The sequence below is a fragment of the Cervus elaphus genome, chromosome 24, assembly GCF_910594005.1.
Source record: "Cervus elaphus chromosome 24, mCerEla1.1, whole genome shotgun sequence".
NCBI lineage: Eukaryota > Metazoa > Chordata > Mammalia > Artiodactyla > Cervidae > Cervus > Cervus elaphus.
The window spans coordinates 54,868,991-54,883,278 of NC_057838.1; the positions used below are offsets into that span (position 1 = coordinate 54,868,991).

Below are 14,288 nucleotides of genomic sequence, written 5' to 3' on the forward strand. Positions count from 1 at the left end.
ATTGCAGGCAGAATCCGGAGAGCATGTAGGTAGGAAGGAGTCAGTGGTCTGAGTTAGTTAGTGCCTAGAGATCAGAGGATGCCAGAGAATCAGGCTCTCCGGGAGCCAAACGAAAGAGGTGTTCTATTCTCTCCCCTGGTCTATGCCACTTTCCTGTCCACCACCTTTTCTCAGATTCCTTAACTTACTCTATGCAATCTATCTACTCTTCTACTCTGATAATAGCACTTCCCTCTCATTGTTTTCCCTTTACTTTGTTGCCACAGAAAATTTTCTCTTAAAACGTATTTGATACACTTTTCTATCTAGAGAAGGCATGTACCTAGAGCAAAAATCAAGACAAAAGTAGGTTTTCCATCCATACCAGTCCCCCAGCCACCCTTCAGGCAACCACTATTACCAGTGCCTCATGTAGCCTGCTAGAGATACTTGATACATACCCTCTTTTACAGTAGCTCAGATGGTAAATAGTCTGTCTGCAATGCAAGAGACCCAGGTCTGATCCCTAGGTCAGGAAAATCCCCTAGAGAAAGGAATGGCTATCCACTCCAGTATTCTTGCCTGGAGAATTCCGTGAACAGAGGAGCCTGGTGGGCTACAGTCCATGGGGACACAAAGAGTCAGACACGACTACAACTAACACACACACACACATTTTTTATACATGTTAACATACTATGCATTCTGATTTACATTTTTTCTCACTATATATTTTGGATATCTTTCCATATTGGTATTGTGGTACCTTTTTTCCCCTAAACAGCTATACATATTCCACTGTATGTAGCTTATTCCAGTTAAGTTGATCTCTATTTGTGTTGCTTCAGATATTTTGCTACCACAGACAGTGCTGCAGTAAATATTCTTGTACATTTATCATTTTAACCAGAAGGAATATATTTGAAGATAAACCCACTAAAAGAGAAACCCCTAGGTCATTTGTCATGAGCATTTTAAATTTAGACAGCATTTTTTTTTTCATTTTAACAGTTTTTAATGAAAGCTGTAGACAAGATGACTTTATTCCTGCATCTTCTCAATTGTTTCTTCCTTATATTTGCCCTTTTCCTTCCCTACTTGGCGAGATTTGGCTTTACGTTCGAGGATCTTTTTGCGGTCTTTGTCCAGTTTTAGTCTGGTGATAACCACCTTGCTGGGGTGAATGCCCACATGGACAGTTGTGCCGTTAGCCTTCTCCCGCTGCACTCGTTCAATGTAGATGACGTATTTCTTCCTGTACACCTGGACTACTTTGCCAACTTGCTGCCCTTTGTAGTGCCCTCGTACAACCTGAACTTCATCATCCTTTCGGATGGGCATGGATCGAACGTTGTACTTCTGTCTTAGCTCTTTAGAAAGAGGAGAAGACATAATTTTCCTGCGAATGTGGGAAGGCGCATTGAAATGCCTCTTTCGATTCTTGCTTCGGTCAGAAGTCACAAAGGGATTGAACTTCATTTTGGCCACCGGCGCTTCAGCAATGGCCACAGAAGGGAAGAGCTAGACAGCATTTTAAATATTGCCAGGGGAATGATTTTTTATGTGACTGAGATGTGCTCCATTCCACATTATTTGTAAATCTGATTTTTTCCAAGTAGGTTAAGTAGAACTCAATATATTAAATTTCAATCTGTTAAAAGTCTCTTTTAAATAATTAGTTTAAATTAAACTTTTTCCTTTTTAAACGAACAGGCTTGCTTTATATTTTCTTTGATATGGTCCATTGGAGGAAGCTGTGATACAGATGGTCGCATCATTTTTGATGTTTTCATACGAATAGCCCTAACGGGAAAAGATGAAAACAACCCAATACCTGAATCTGTGGGTAAATGGGAATGCAACTTTGATGAAAAAGGCCTAGTCTATGACTACATGTATGAGGTATGATGTAAGATGCTTGTTATGATAAACCATAGAACACAAAGTCTTAGATCAGTGGTCAAAACTGGGTTCCCATCCTAGAGTTACTCTGACTCCTGTGGTTAGCATTTTAGTCCCTTCTCTTTTGTTTCTCCTCCTATAACTTCTGGGCTTTCCCAATGGCTCAGAGAGTAAAGAATCTGCCTGCAATACAGGAGACCTGGGTTCAATTCCTGGGTTGGGAAGATCCCCCCTAGAAGGAAATGGCAACCCACTCCAGTATTCTTGCCTGGAAAATCCCATGGACAGAGGAGCCTGGCGGGCTACAGCACACAGGGTCGCAAAGAGTCGGACACGACTGAGCGACTAATGTACTAACTGATAACTTGTGGACAGTATAGATCCACTTGCTTGAAGTATATTTTATAATTTCAGATTTATGTTAAATCTGTTTTCTCTTATTTAAAAAAGAATTCACAAAAAGATTCTTTTAAACAGCTAGAATTTACGTAATTGATTCATGCAGATTTTACTTCACAAAGCCATAAGGTCTGATAGAGCCTTATTACAATTTTACCTGAATCTCAAAGTCTGTAGATGAAAAAGCAAATCTAGAAAGGCTACTGGGTAGCACAGCTGGGACTTGAACCCAGCTCTCCTGATTGCCAGTGAAGAAAGGTCTCTCTAAAACCATGCTAACACGGAATTTTAAGAAGAAGACCGGAAAGATAGTTTCATTCACATTAGTCACAGTAAGAAGTCAATGAAATAACGTTTAAAACTAAAAAATCAAGAGATGATCACCCAAGCATATTCTTTAATAGTTGAATGTAAAAAAAAAAAAACAGTTGAAGGTAAATATCACAATATCTAGCTGAAAGAGGCAAAGGTAAGTTGCTGTTGGAGAGGAGAAAATAACTGGGAAACTGCTCTTTTTCCTTAACCTTGTAAACTTGGACTCTAAAATATGTGCATCTATAGCTTTGATAAAAATAAAAGATAAAACCTCAGAAATTAAGAACATGGATTACTAAAGAATCATTCACTCAAACTTGCAAAATTACCACAATCCAGACACAACCCATATACATAGACAATTTGTTAGAAAATATTTAAAAATTCTTAGATGCTCACCATAGCCCTGGAGCGGGGCCCAAGAGACCTCCTTTTTTGCCAGGTGTTAACTCTTTTGTTGCTTGATGAAAGGTGAGAAGTCGGTGAGAGACATTTAGGATCTCCAGGGAAGTGCGGGACAACCTGGAGAGGAAGATATCTGAGTGGGGGAGCATGGATTCCCTAATCAGGATCACTCAGAGTGTTAAGACAGCAGATCTTCAGCCCATGGTTCAGAAGTTCAATCATGTATCAATTGGTTCAGCCTTTCTAATATGTCCTGGCTGGATATCAGCCTGGATCAGTATGCCAAACAGAATAATTTTAGAGAAACAAATATAATGAGTTTATTTGATATTTTGTTTCTCTTGAGATTATTGCCCATTTGCTTTAAAATATGAAAACATCAAGCCAAAGTCCCAGAGTGGCTGTCAGATAAATTCTTGATATATGCACAAGGACATCTTCAAGGCATTTTGGAAAAATTAGAGTGTTATGAGGACATAGAGGCAAAAATATCTGAAATTTTATATATGTTGAATTTGTGATAACTAGGTTTCATTAAGTTCTTCAGGTTATCGTTGAAAAGGAAAACTAAAACTAAAAGTGTATTTCTTACATTGGATGGTGGATTCATGGGTGCTTGTCAGTCTGCTTCATGAATTAAATACATTGTATACATTATTTTGGATGAATCTAATATTTCACAATAAAAAGGAGAAAAAGACTAAATAAAGTTTTAAAAACCACTGATGATAACTATGTTAAAAAGAGCCTGTTAGATAGCAAGTGTATGGTTATAATATTTTGAAACTTATGTTCTCTTATAGTTGAAAAACCGAGGTCGCTGGATCCACTGGAATGAACTAATTAAAAGTATTAGTTTAGGAAATAAACGTGTCAAGATTCAAGATATCATAGTCCCTACCATGGATACAATCAGATATACATTTCTAATGGATTTGAGTATTACCTATGCAAAGTAAGAAACTGTTATAACATGCATTTTGAATATTGCAGTACCTTTCTTATAGGATCATAGGATTTTTTAAGTGAACTTCAGAATCCATTTTCAGATAACTGAGACACTGAGCTACCCACCAACATTTCCATAGTGACATCTGATACTCTTAGTAAATCTGAAATCCAGACTTCCTGTCACTTGCTCCAAATCTTTGCCATCCTACTTTGTTGCCTCATAAGCCATATTTTATTTCTCTTATTTGTAGTTGTGGACTAAAAGTCAGTTACAATGTTACTCTTAAAAAACCATTCTACTCACAGGCTCACCAGACTCCTTAGGAATCAGACTAACAATGATTCTCTCATTTGGCATTATTCAAATATATCCTGTGCCAGTTCTTCATCATTTAAGATGAACATAAAAGACTCAGACTTAAATCAGAAGAGCACATCAAAAAAGATGAACAGCCTAGCACATACCATAGGCATATCCATACCAATTTCCTTAATAACACTTTCACAGTTATGTTTCTCTTAAAACATTAGCATAATTTATTGTTAATTTTATAATGTTTGAGTTAGACAAGCTTACATAATATGCATGAATGTCATGATTTGTTTGTTTTTGATGAAGAACCTGTTTCTGAGTGAAATTTATGACAGTTTTATCTTGTGTTATTAAAAAAAAAAGAAAGAAACATAGCTTATGAGGGAGCATAGTTGTTCAGTTGCTAAGTTGTGTCCAACTCTTGGTGACCCATGGACTGTACCACACCAAGCTCCTCTGTCCTCCACTATCTTCCAGAGTTTGCTCAAATTCATGTCCATTGAATCAGTGATGCTATCTAACCATCTCATCTTCTGCTACCTCCTCCTCCTTTTGCCTTTAATCTTTTCCAGCATCAGAGTCTTTTTCAATGAGTCATCTCTTCGCATCAGGTGGCCTAAATATTGGAGGTTCAGCTTCATCAACAGTCCTTCCAATGACTATTCAGGGTTGATTTCCTTCAGGTTGACTGGTCTGTCTCCTTGCAGTCCCTTGGACAATAATTCGAAAGCATCAATTCTTTGGCACTCAGTCTTCTTTATGGACCAACCGTCAACTTAATGAATGAAATAGAAACATTATTTTGTCCCTATTTTGTTCCATGGTTGCATTTTTACATTTAGAGGCTAATATTAAAATCTTAAAATATTAACAGCACCAAAGAATTGATGCTTTTGAACTGTGGTGTTGGAGAAGACTCTTGAGAGTCCCTTGGACTGCAGGGAGATCGAACCAGTCAATCTTAAAGGAAATCAGTCCTGAATATTCATTGGAAGGACTGGTGCTGGAGCTTGAAACTCCAATACTTTGGCCACCTGATGCAAAGAGCTGACTCATTTGAAAAGACCCTAATGCTGGGAAAGATTGGAGGCAGGAAGAGAAGGGGATGACAGAGGATGAGATGGTTGGATGGCATCACCGATTCAGTGGACATGAGTTGGAGCAAGCTCCAGGAGTTGGTGATGGACAGGGAAGCCTGGTGTGCTGCAGTCCATGGGGTCACAAAGAGTCAGATACGACTGAACAACTGAACTGAACTGATTAAAGTCTTCCTTAGACATGTTGGGCTTCCTTGGTAGCTCAGCGGGTAAAGAATCCACCTGCAATGCAGAGACCCCAGTTTGATTCCTGGGTCGGGAAGATCTGCTGGAGAAGGGATAGGCTACCCACTCCAGTATTCTGGCCTGGAGAATTCCATGGACTGTATAGTCCATGGGGTTGCAAAGAGTGGGATACAACTGAGCGACTTGCACTTTCACTTTAGGCATGTTACGTCTTTGTCAATTCTCAGGAGTTACTAGTATAGGAATTCTTTTGTTCCATGAACCATTTGTCAGAATAGTGCTTTCAAATGAATAAGTAAAAACATAGGATATAAAGGAAACCACATATTAAAATACATTTATTAACATATTGAAAAATTTGAACTCCAGTTAATATGTGTGCTTCTTTACTAACATGTTAAATAAGAAGATCTAGCAGTGAGTCTGATGATGATCATAATTTTGAAGAAGTAATAGGCATAAGTGATACTTTTGAGATATCTAACAATTATATTTAGTATAACATCTGTAATGTCTGTTGATGACAAGCACACAGGTACTATTATAAGTTGCTCCATTTTCGTAAAGGGTAGTGAAAGTAAAGATACAGCCTTTATGTCCTCTAAGTTCTGAATACTGTAAGAATTTCTTCAGTTTGTCTCATGGACCCTAAGTCAAGAAAGGTTTTTTATTTCGTAAATTATTTTAATAAGTAGTTTTTCAGAACATTGAGTGTTACTCAGACTGGAAAGTGTAGATGAATTCTCAGGCATCACTGTAATTCTAAATGATCTGTTTTTTGTTTGTAGCATTGATTTCATGTTTATACTTCAATGATAATTTTTAAAATTAATATTATCATAATTTGGGTCATATAGATTACTTTTTGTATACTGAATACCGCTGTTCAGGTTTAATGCCAGGCTTTGTGTTTGTCTTCAAGTGTGGTGCCAAGTTATCACTTAAAAGTGATGGTATTTAATTTTTATTTCAGTATGTCTCAAACTGGAGTTCTCCAGGTTTCTGTGAACATAAACTCAGGAGTTTTTTTCCCTTTAAATTAGTTCAGACTACTCAAAAATGAGAAACCCTACTTGAAGCTATTAGAATAGAGAATTCCTTAGAGTTTGCCTTTAGATGGGTATTTTCAGTTAGTAACACTGACTTGATTCAAAAATGCTATTGATGGGTAGATACAGCTGTTGCTTTTTAGAATTCACTGCCGTTTACTTTCTTACAGAAACCTTGTGGTATTGAGATAACTGCACAACAGCTTCAACCTCTCTCCTTGTCATCATCCTAGTATTCCACACTCACCTGTATCTCGATCTAAAAAGTACAAATATAGCTAGCACTTTCTGAGGAGACAAACGCTGGCTTTTTTTTTTTTTTTTCTGAAAAGTTAAGCATGTGACTACTTGTTTTGGCATATAACAATGTTACACCTGTCCAAATAACAGTGTTACTATTTAAGTTTTGAAAGTAAGCAAAAATGTGTGCTAGTTGTTACTTTTATCCGTCTCTTATGAAATGACAATGATAAGTTAAAATGTGAGTTTTTGGGTGAAGATGATTTGATTATTATTTATGTTTTCAACTAACTCCAGCCTTCTCTAGTTGAAATAAATGTATTCTGACTTTTTCTCCTTCTGATGATATGTTAATTGTTTCATTAAGGCCACTACTTTTTGTGGGTCCAACGGGTACAGGAAAATCTGTGTATGTGAAGGATAAGCTGATGAATCACTTGGAAAAAGACCTGTACTTTCCTTTTTATGTTAATTTCTCTGCACGGACCAGTGCCAACCAGGTTCAGGTTAGTTCAAAGTTAGAAATATGGATCTATCATTTTTACTTTTTTTCCTTATTTGATTAGCATTTAAAACTGTAATTTTTTCTTTATAAACAGCTTGGTAGTTAAAAATTTTTTTATTGGTGTATAGTTGATTAACAGTGTTGTGTTAATTACAGCAAGGTGAATAATAAAACTGTATTTTAGTAAATCTTCTATGAATTTAAATAAAACTTCAAACATCTTATTTTTGGCTTTAAAGTAATTTTTAAAAATTAAATTTTAAGGACAAATTTCAAGAGAACATTTTTGCATTAATACTGAATTGTTGAGCTTTGTCAGCTTTTTTTCTCCCCAAGCCCAAGAAGCAACAGTTGATTTCTTAACTGGAGAAGTATGAAGTATAAGAAAAGCGAGGGAGGGAGGGAAGTAGAGAGAGAGGTTTTTAACTTGTTCTTTCAGTACTCTCCCAGACGGTCTTTAGAGGCATTTGCTGCTTACTGAAGTTCTGTCAGTGAAAGATCTTTTCAAACCATAGACTTTTTATTGTGTGACCCACCTTTTACTCCTAGAGGTGCCAAGATGAAAGTACTGCATGAGATCTTTTCTAATTACCATTTTTATCTTCCATTCCTAGAATTATATCTGTCCATTGTCTTCTGACCTGTGGTGCTCATTTTCTTTGTTATAAGCTTACATAATTCTCTAATTTCAAAATACTACAAGTTTAGTGCTTTTAAATATTAAGTTAAAGTTAATAGATATGTTGGGGTATCTGTTGTGGAAAAAGTTCTGTATGTGCGTGTGTGTACAATGTAAATATAGGTGTGTACCTAACAATTCTGAGCACAAAGAAGGGTTTCATTATATGCTCTTTGATTAATGTTGAATATGAAGTTTCATATAACCCTGAAAATGAATAAATTTAAATGGATAACATGGTAATGCTTGACATTATTAGCTTACATAATTAGACTGTTAATTTTTTTCTGGTGTTTTAGTATGGCTTTAAATATACTTTCTTCTTTATATTTTAGAACATTATTATGGCTAGACTGGATAAAAGACGCAAAGGAGTTTTTGGACCACCTATGGGAAAGAAGTGTATAATTTTTATAGATGACATGAATATGCCTGCATTGGAGAAATATGGAGCTCAACCTCCTATTGAATTATTACGACAATTTTTTGACTGTGGGAATTGGTAAGTATTTACCTGAAGTCTTAAGTAGCCATGTTGAAGTAACTTCTTGTTCTCTTTTTCTGTTTTTATTTTTTCACATCAAAATAATACAATTTTGAAAATTACTTAATGGGACAAAATGGTTGTTCAGATTTTCTTATATGGAAAATTTTGGAATACCTTCCTATACTTTTTTATATCATGGAAGAATAATCCACAAATATATTTATTTAATAATGTACTAGTTTTTGCCCTTTTAAGCTACTACTTTCAGTTATTAAAAATAATTTACCAATTATATCTTTTACTATCACCCAGCACTGAGAATTTATGGATGATCTCCAACCTAAGTAACCATAACCAGCACTCTATGTTTCCACCATTTTCAATTCCTTATATTATCTATGATTATTTGGGACTACCATATCTTTGAGATGGCTTGGTTTTGACAGCAATTTAATGAATAACTCTTCCACTCCTTCCACCATATTTTACAATAATATGATTAGTTTCCAACACATATGCTATTGTATATTTTAGTTAGGATTAATAATTCTGCATTTCCTCCTATTAAATTATTTTCCTAATCCCTAATATGCTATGATTTTTATCTCAAGGCAAGGATAGATTACTTACTAAACTAAATCATATTTTGGGATTATATATTTTTTTGTTATTGCATGCCCTGGAATCTTGCTTGCAGGAGATAACCACTGTTAATAGTGTGTTCTCTATTCTTCTGAGTTTTTTTCTATATAAATATATTTTTATTTTTAAAAAGACCCATGTTGCACATAATGTTTTATAACTTATTTGCACTTAGTATATTTAACTGTATTATTTATATGTTTCATTCACCTATCCATATTATTGGGCTTCCCTAGTAGCTCAGATGGTAAAGCGTCCGCCTGCAATGCAGGAGACCGGGGTTCAATCCCTGGGCTGGGAAGATCCCCTGGAGAAGGAAATGGCAACCCACTCCAGCATTCTTGCCTGGAGAATTCCATGGACAGAGGAGCCTGGCGCCCTATGGTTTATGGGGTCACAAAGAGTCAGACACGACTGAGCAACTAACACACACACACAGGCATCCATATTATTTGTCTATCTGGTTTATTTTATTGGCTTTTAATACTATTTAGTTTTGTGAATCTTACTATAATTTATTTAACCAGTCCCTTATTGACAGTTATTAGAGTTGCCAAAGACCAGGTCGTATTTTCATACTTTCTGTGGTGCTTTTAGACTAAACACTGGCTGTACAGATTTCTCCCACCATCATCCCCCTTGTTTGCAAGAACTTCAATGTTAAAGAACTTTATGATCTATTTGAAATAGGCACCTTTTCACTCTGAGCAGTTCCAACTAAATTGAGTCATTTTTATACCTTTTTTTATATTCCCTAGTGGGTATCTATTTATGTAACAAAAATGTATAGGTTCTTTTTATATATCCTTCTGTGCTCTGAAGATAGGATTTGAGATGAGAAAAAGGAATCAGAACTAGCTGTAAGTAGAGTAAGTATATAGCTTATTGTCTAAATAAGGACATTTCTGAGAGAAAAGGGAGGCTGTTAATAGTTACTACAGGATAGGCACAAATAAGAATTTTCTTAGACAAAGTGGGACATATAGTCATCTTGCCTATAAACAGCTACAAAAAAGATTGATCTCTCATCCATATTTCTGGATTTGGAGTGTAAGACACAAAGCAGAGAGTTAAATGGAAGGAAGAATTGGAAAAAAAAAAAGGCAAGAACAAGAGGAAGGGACATTCTAGATACCCAGAATCTGGACAGCATTATCAGTGTCAGTGAAAGGAAAAGCAGAGTGCTGCTTTAAAACAAGTTTCTCCACAGATTATTGGTTGCCTGAGGTGGGGCAGAGCAAAATAGGTAAAGGGGGTCAAGTAAGTCAGAGGGCTGCAGTGTACATATTGTTGACTATAGTTTAATAATACTGTATCACATATTTGAAAAGAGCTCAGAGGATGAATCGTGCAAGTTATCACAAGAAAAAAAAATTTTTGTAACTGTATCTCGTGACAAATATTAACTTATTGTGGTGAACATCTTGCAATATATGCAAGTATCAAATCATTATGTAGTACACGGAAACTAATGTTATGTCAATTATACCTCAATTTAAAAAAGAAGTAAAAATTATAGGAACCCTTAAAAAAAAACTTCTCTTTTACTCCAAGTAATATCTAATCTTCTTCCTCTTAGAAAAGCTAAAATCAGATAAAGTTTCAAAGGAGCTCTACTTTTCAGCCCATCTCGTTGGCTTTATTACTGACTGTTTTGGGATTTTTATGTGCTTTCAAGGTATGACCTGAAGGACACAAGTAAAATCGTACTGGTTGACATACAGCTGATTGCTGCCATGGGCCCTCCAGGTGGTGGAAGAAATCCAGTCACTCCCCGTTTTATTCGGCATTTCAACATCTGCACCATTAATACTTTCAGTGATGAAACTATGGTTCGAATCTTCTCATCAATTGTAGCATTCTACTTGAGGACTCGTGACTTTCCTCCTGAGTACTTTTTAGTTGGGAACCAGATTGTCAGTGGGACTATGGAGGTGAGCAACGAATGCAGAACAAAGTCTTTAATATTACATACATCTGCATTTGATCCGTTGGGTTTTGTATTTTTTTCTTCTTTTCTCCCCTAGCCATCTACTTTTTTGTCTTCACTGTCAGAGAAGCTGTCAGGAAGGTTTGAAAACAGGAACATTGTAGGCTTTGAAATTGGGGAATCTAGCTGGATTTGAGTCTTGACTACTATTTCTTAGCTATCTAGCCTTGCGCAAGCAACTTCACTTTAGTTTTTTAATCACTAAAATGGGAGCTGATATCTATTTCACAAAGGTTGTTATAAGGAAATCATCCAGAACTAGTATCCACCACATTGTAGGTGTTGCCTTAATTGTTGGGTTCCTACTCTAGTATTTATTAAATTTCCCTTCTCTCTCTTCTCTTTCTTCATGTTTATGTAAAAAAAAAAGAAGAAGAAAGAAACTTAAGCAGCTTATGAATACCTTATTTTTGCCAGACTGCATAACTTAGCGGTGGAAGTGAAAAAAAAAAAAGGTGGGACACAAGGGTGGGACTAGAAAACAAAGAGTAGCCCTTAACTGATTCCATGTGTGTTACCTGCCTCTGCTCAGAGACCAGAGCCAGCCTCGTAGCGGATGGTAAAAGGGGGGAAAAATGTATTTAAGGTAGTTTAGTGATAATCTCATTGAACTTGAACTAGGCTTTCTGGAGGTTGAGATCACTGCAACCAGAAGCAAAAAGCCCCTAGAATCATGCCATCAGTTCCAAGAGCATTGGGTCTTCCTAAAGTTCTTCTGCCCCTGTTCTGGTGGAATAGTGTGTTGTTAAAATAGAGAAACTAAAATAGCAAAAAGGTAGTCCATTGTAATTACTATACTTATTCTGATACAGAAAAGTGCTTCTCTTTATAAAATATATTTGTATTTCTATTTATAAAATATGATATTTGTATTATGTATTTATATATCCTGTAAAGAGAAGGGAGTTGGTTAGGCAGAATAGAATACAGAAAGGATCCTCTGTTGTTGTTTTTTTTCTGTCTTTGATACACTTGATGACACCTACCATGTGTGGAGTTTAGGGTGGGAGATGAATTAGAGAAGATATAAATTAAATAAGTTTATAAATTAAAAAATAATTTTATTTGGATCTTTTTCTATATTATCAAAGATTTAATTTATCTTTCTTCAAGAGAATGATAAGCTTAATGAATTCAGCATGTAGTAAAAATATAGTTCATTTTGATATTATAGCCAATTAAGATAGAAGGAAGAGAAGGGAGAGAGAAAACAGAGAGCGAAGTGAAGGGAGAGAATATGTTGATTTGAAGTCAGTGGTGGTCAAAGAAAATTGTTTCATCATCATCTTCATTTTGAATGCTTCAGAATACATTGTCTAATGTCACTTTCTACTGAAATTTTTGTTCACTGTTTAATCCCAGGTCATTCACCTTTAAATGGAACAACTATAATTACTGGGAAATAAGAGCATTGTCACTTTTGGGGCATGGATGGAATCAGATGATATTAAATTCCTTCAATTTTATAATTCCCAGTCAAGTGCTGTAAAGCAAAATATATAGGTATATGCCATGCTAGGCTCAGAAGTATACAATTTTCCAAGCCAATATAATCTGATAGGATAAATAAAATATTTTATATAATATACTCTTTGTTATAGCATATTATGTTGTTGTTGACTTTATAGTACAGTGTTTTTGGCTTTGCTGATTATAAGCATTTGATTTTTTGCTTTGTTGCTTTTTTCATATTCAGATATATAAACAATCCATGGAAAATCTCTTGCCCACTCCCACAAAATCTCATTACACTTTCAACTTGCGGGATTTTTCACGTGTCATCCAGGGCTGTTTGCTCATTGAGAGAGGTGCTGTGGAGGGCAAGCACACCATGATCCGTCTGTTTGTGCACGAGGTTCTCCGAGTGTTTTATGATCGCCTCGTTAATGACAGCGACCGATTCTGGCTGTTCACTTTAACCAAAAATGTTGTAAAGGACCATTTTAAAGAATCATTTGATAGTATCTTCTCACATTTGAGGAAAGGGAATACACCAGTGAGTATATTTAGTGTTTAAAAACAAGTGAAAACAGTCTAATAGCAGGAATTATTACAGTCAACTTATCTTTAAAAGAATGCTATTACTCCTTCACGATCATGTTCTTTTTAACTTTCCTCATAGATTGATATTTAGCTTGAAAAGATTTGATTTCAGAATAGTTATATATATAACATAGAAGTTATATGTTAGGGATTGAATGATAATAGTAGATATAAGGTGCTCAGCATGGTGACTATCCCTTAGTAACGACTTGCTAAGTGGATGCTTAGAATGACTTTTCTAGCTTCTGGGGTTGGGGGGAGGGGGAAACTTACATGACTAAGTTCTTTCCATTTCCTCAGGATATAATGTAGTTTCAGGTGTTAATTATACAACTATATTAGTTATTACCCGAATGTTTAAAAGAATTAAGTTTATTTTAGAAAAAATTTTAACTTTTGTAATTCATTGATTTCCATTTTATAGATAACTGAAGAGGACCTAAGAAATCTCATGTTTGGTGACTATTTGAATCCTGACCTTGAAGGAGATGACAGAGTTTATATTGAAATTCCAAATATTCATCATTTTAGTGACGTTGTGGACCAGTGCTTAGATGAGTATAATCAAACTCACAAAACAAGAATGAATCTTGTCATTTTTAGGTACCTGTATTTGGTGTTGATGCTTAAAATTACTATTTATAAAATTTTATTGTGAAATGTTTAGAATGTAGAAAAGGATTTTTAAAATTTGAATTTATTTGAATATTTATTTAAATTAATTTATTTGAAATCTCTAGCAATTTATTTGAAATCTTTTGTGTAGCCAACCCTCCCTCGCTGCATTCTCATTGTACCTTGCAGGGGTAAAAAGAAACTCGTGTGTTTCTTTAGATTTTTACTACATGTGTGTGTTCCTAAGGGCTTCCCCAGGTTGCTCAGTGGTAAAGAATCCACCTACCAATGCAGGAAGCAGAAGTTCAATCCCTGGGCTGGGAAGGTCCCCTGGAGGAGGAAATGGCAACCCTCTCAAGTATTCTTGCCTGGGGAATCCCATGGACAGAGGAGCCTGGTGGGCTACAGCCCATGGGGTCACAAAGAGTCAGATAGTTAGTGTCTGAGCATGCACACATGTATGTTCCTAAACATGCAGGCAGTCTTATTTT

General features: G+C 35.7%; 2 protein-coding genes across 2 annotated transcripts in view; one reads left to right on the top strand and one right to left on the bottom strand.

Moving 5' to 3' along the window:
• DNAH12 (dynein axonemal heavy chain 12) overlaps positions 1–14,288 on the top strand; it is a 178,720-nt gene that overhangs the window by 91,520 nt on the left and 72,912 nt on the right. The window contains exons 36-42 of the mRNA XM_043886738.1: positions 1,693–1,881; positions 3,804–3,955; positions 7,204–7,342; positions 8,356–8,522; positions 10,828–11,083; positions 12,836–13,135; positions 13,607–13,785. Coding sequence (XP_043742673.1) covers positions 1,693–1,881; positions 3,804–3,955; positions 7,204–7,342; positions 8,356–8,522; positions 10,828–11,083; positions 12,836–13,135; positions 13,607–13,785 — 1,382 coding nt within the window. The remainder of the gene's footprint in view (positions 1–1,692; positions 1,882–3,803; positions 3,956–7,203; positions 7,343–8,355; positions 8,523–10,827; positions 11,084–12,835; positions 13,136–13,606; positions 13,786–14,288) is intronic.
• On the bottom strand, positions 970–1,496 carry LOC122683144 (60S ribosomal protein L26). Its single transcript, XM_043886740.1, has one exon. It carries the CDS (start codon positions 1,456–1,458, stop codon positions 1,021–1,023), a length of 438 nt encoding a protein of 145 aa, XP_043742675.1. The 5' UTR covers positions 1,459–1,496; the 3' UTR covers positions 970–1,020.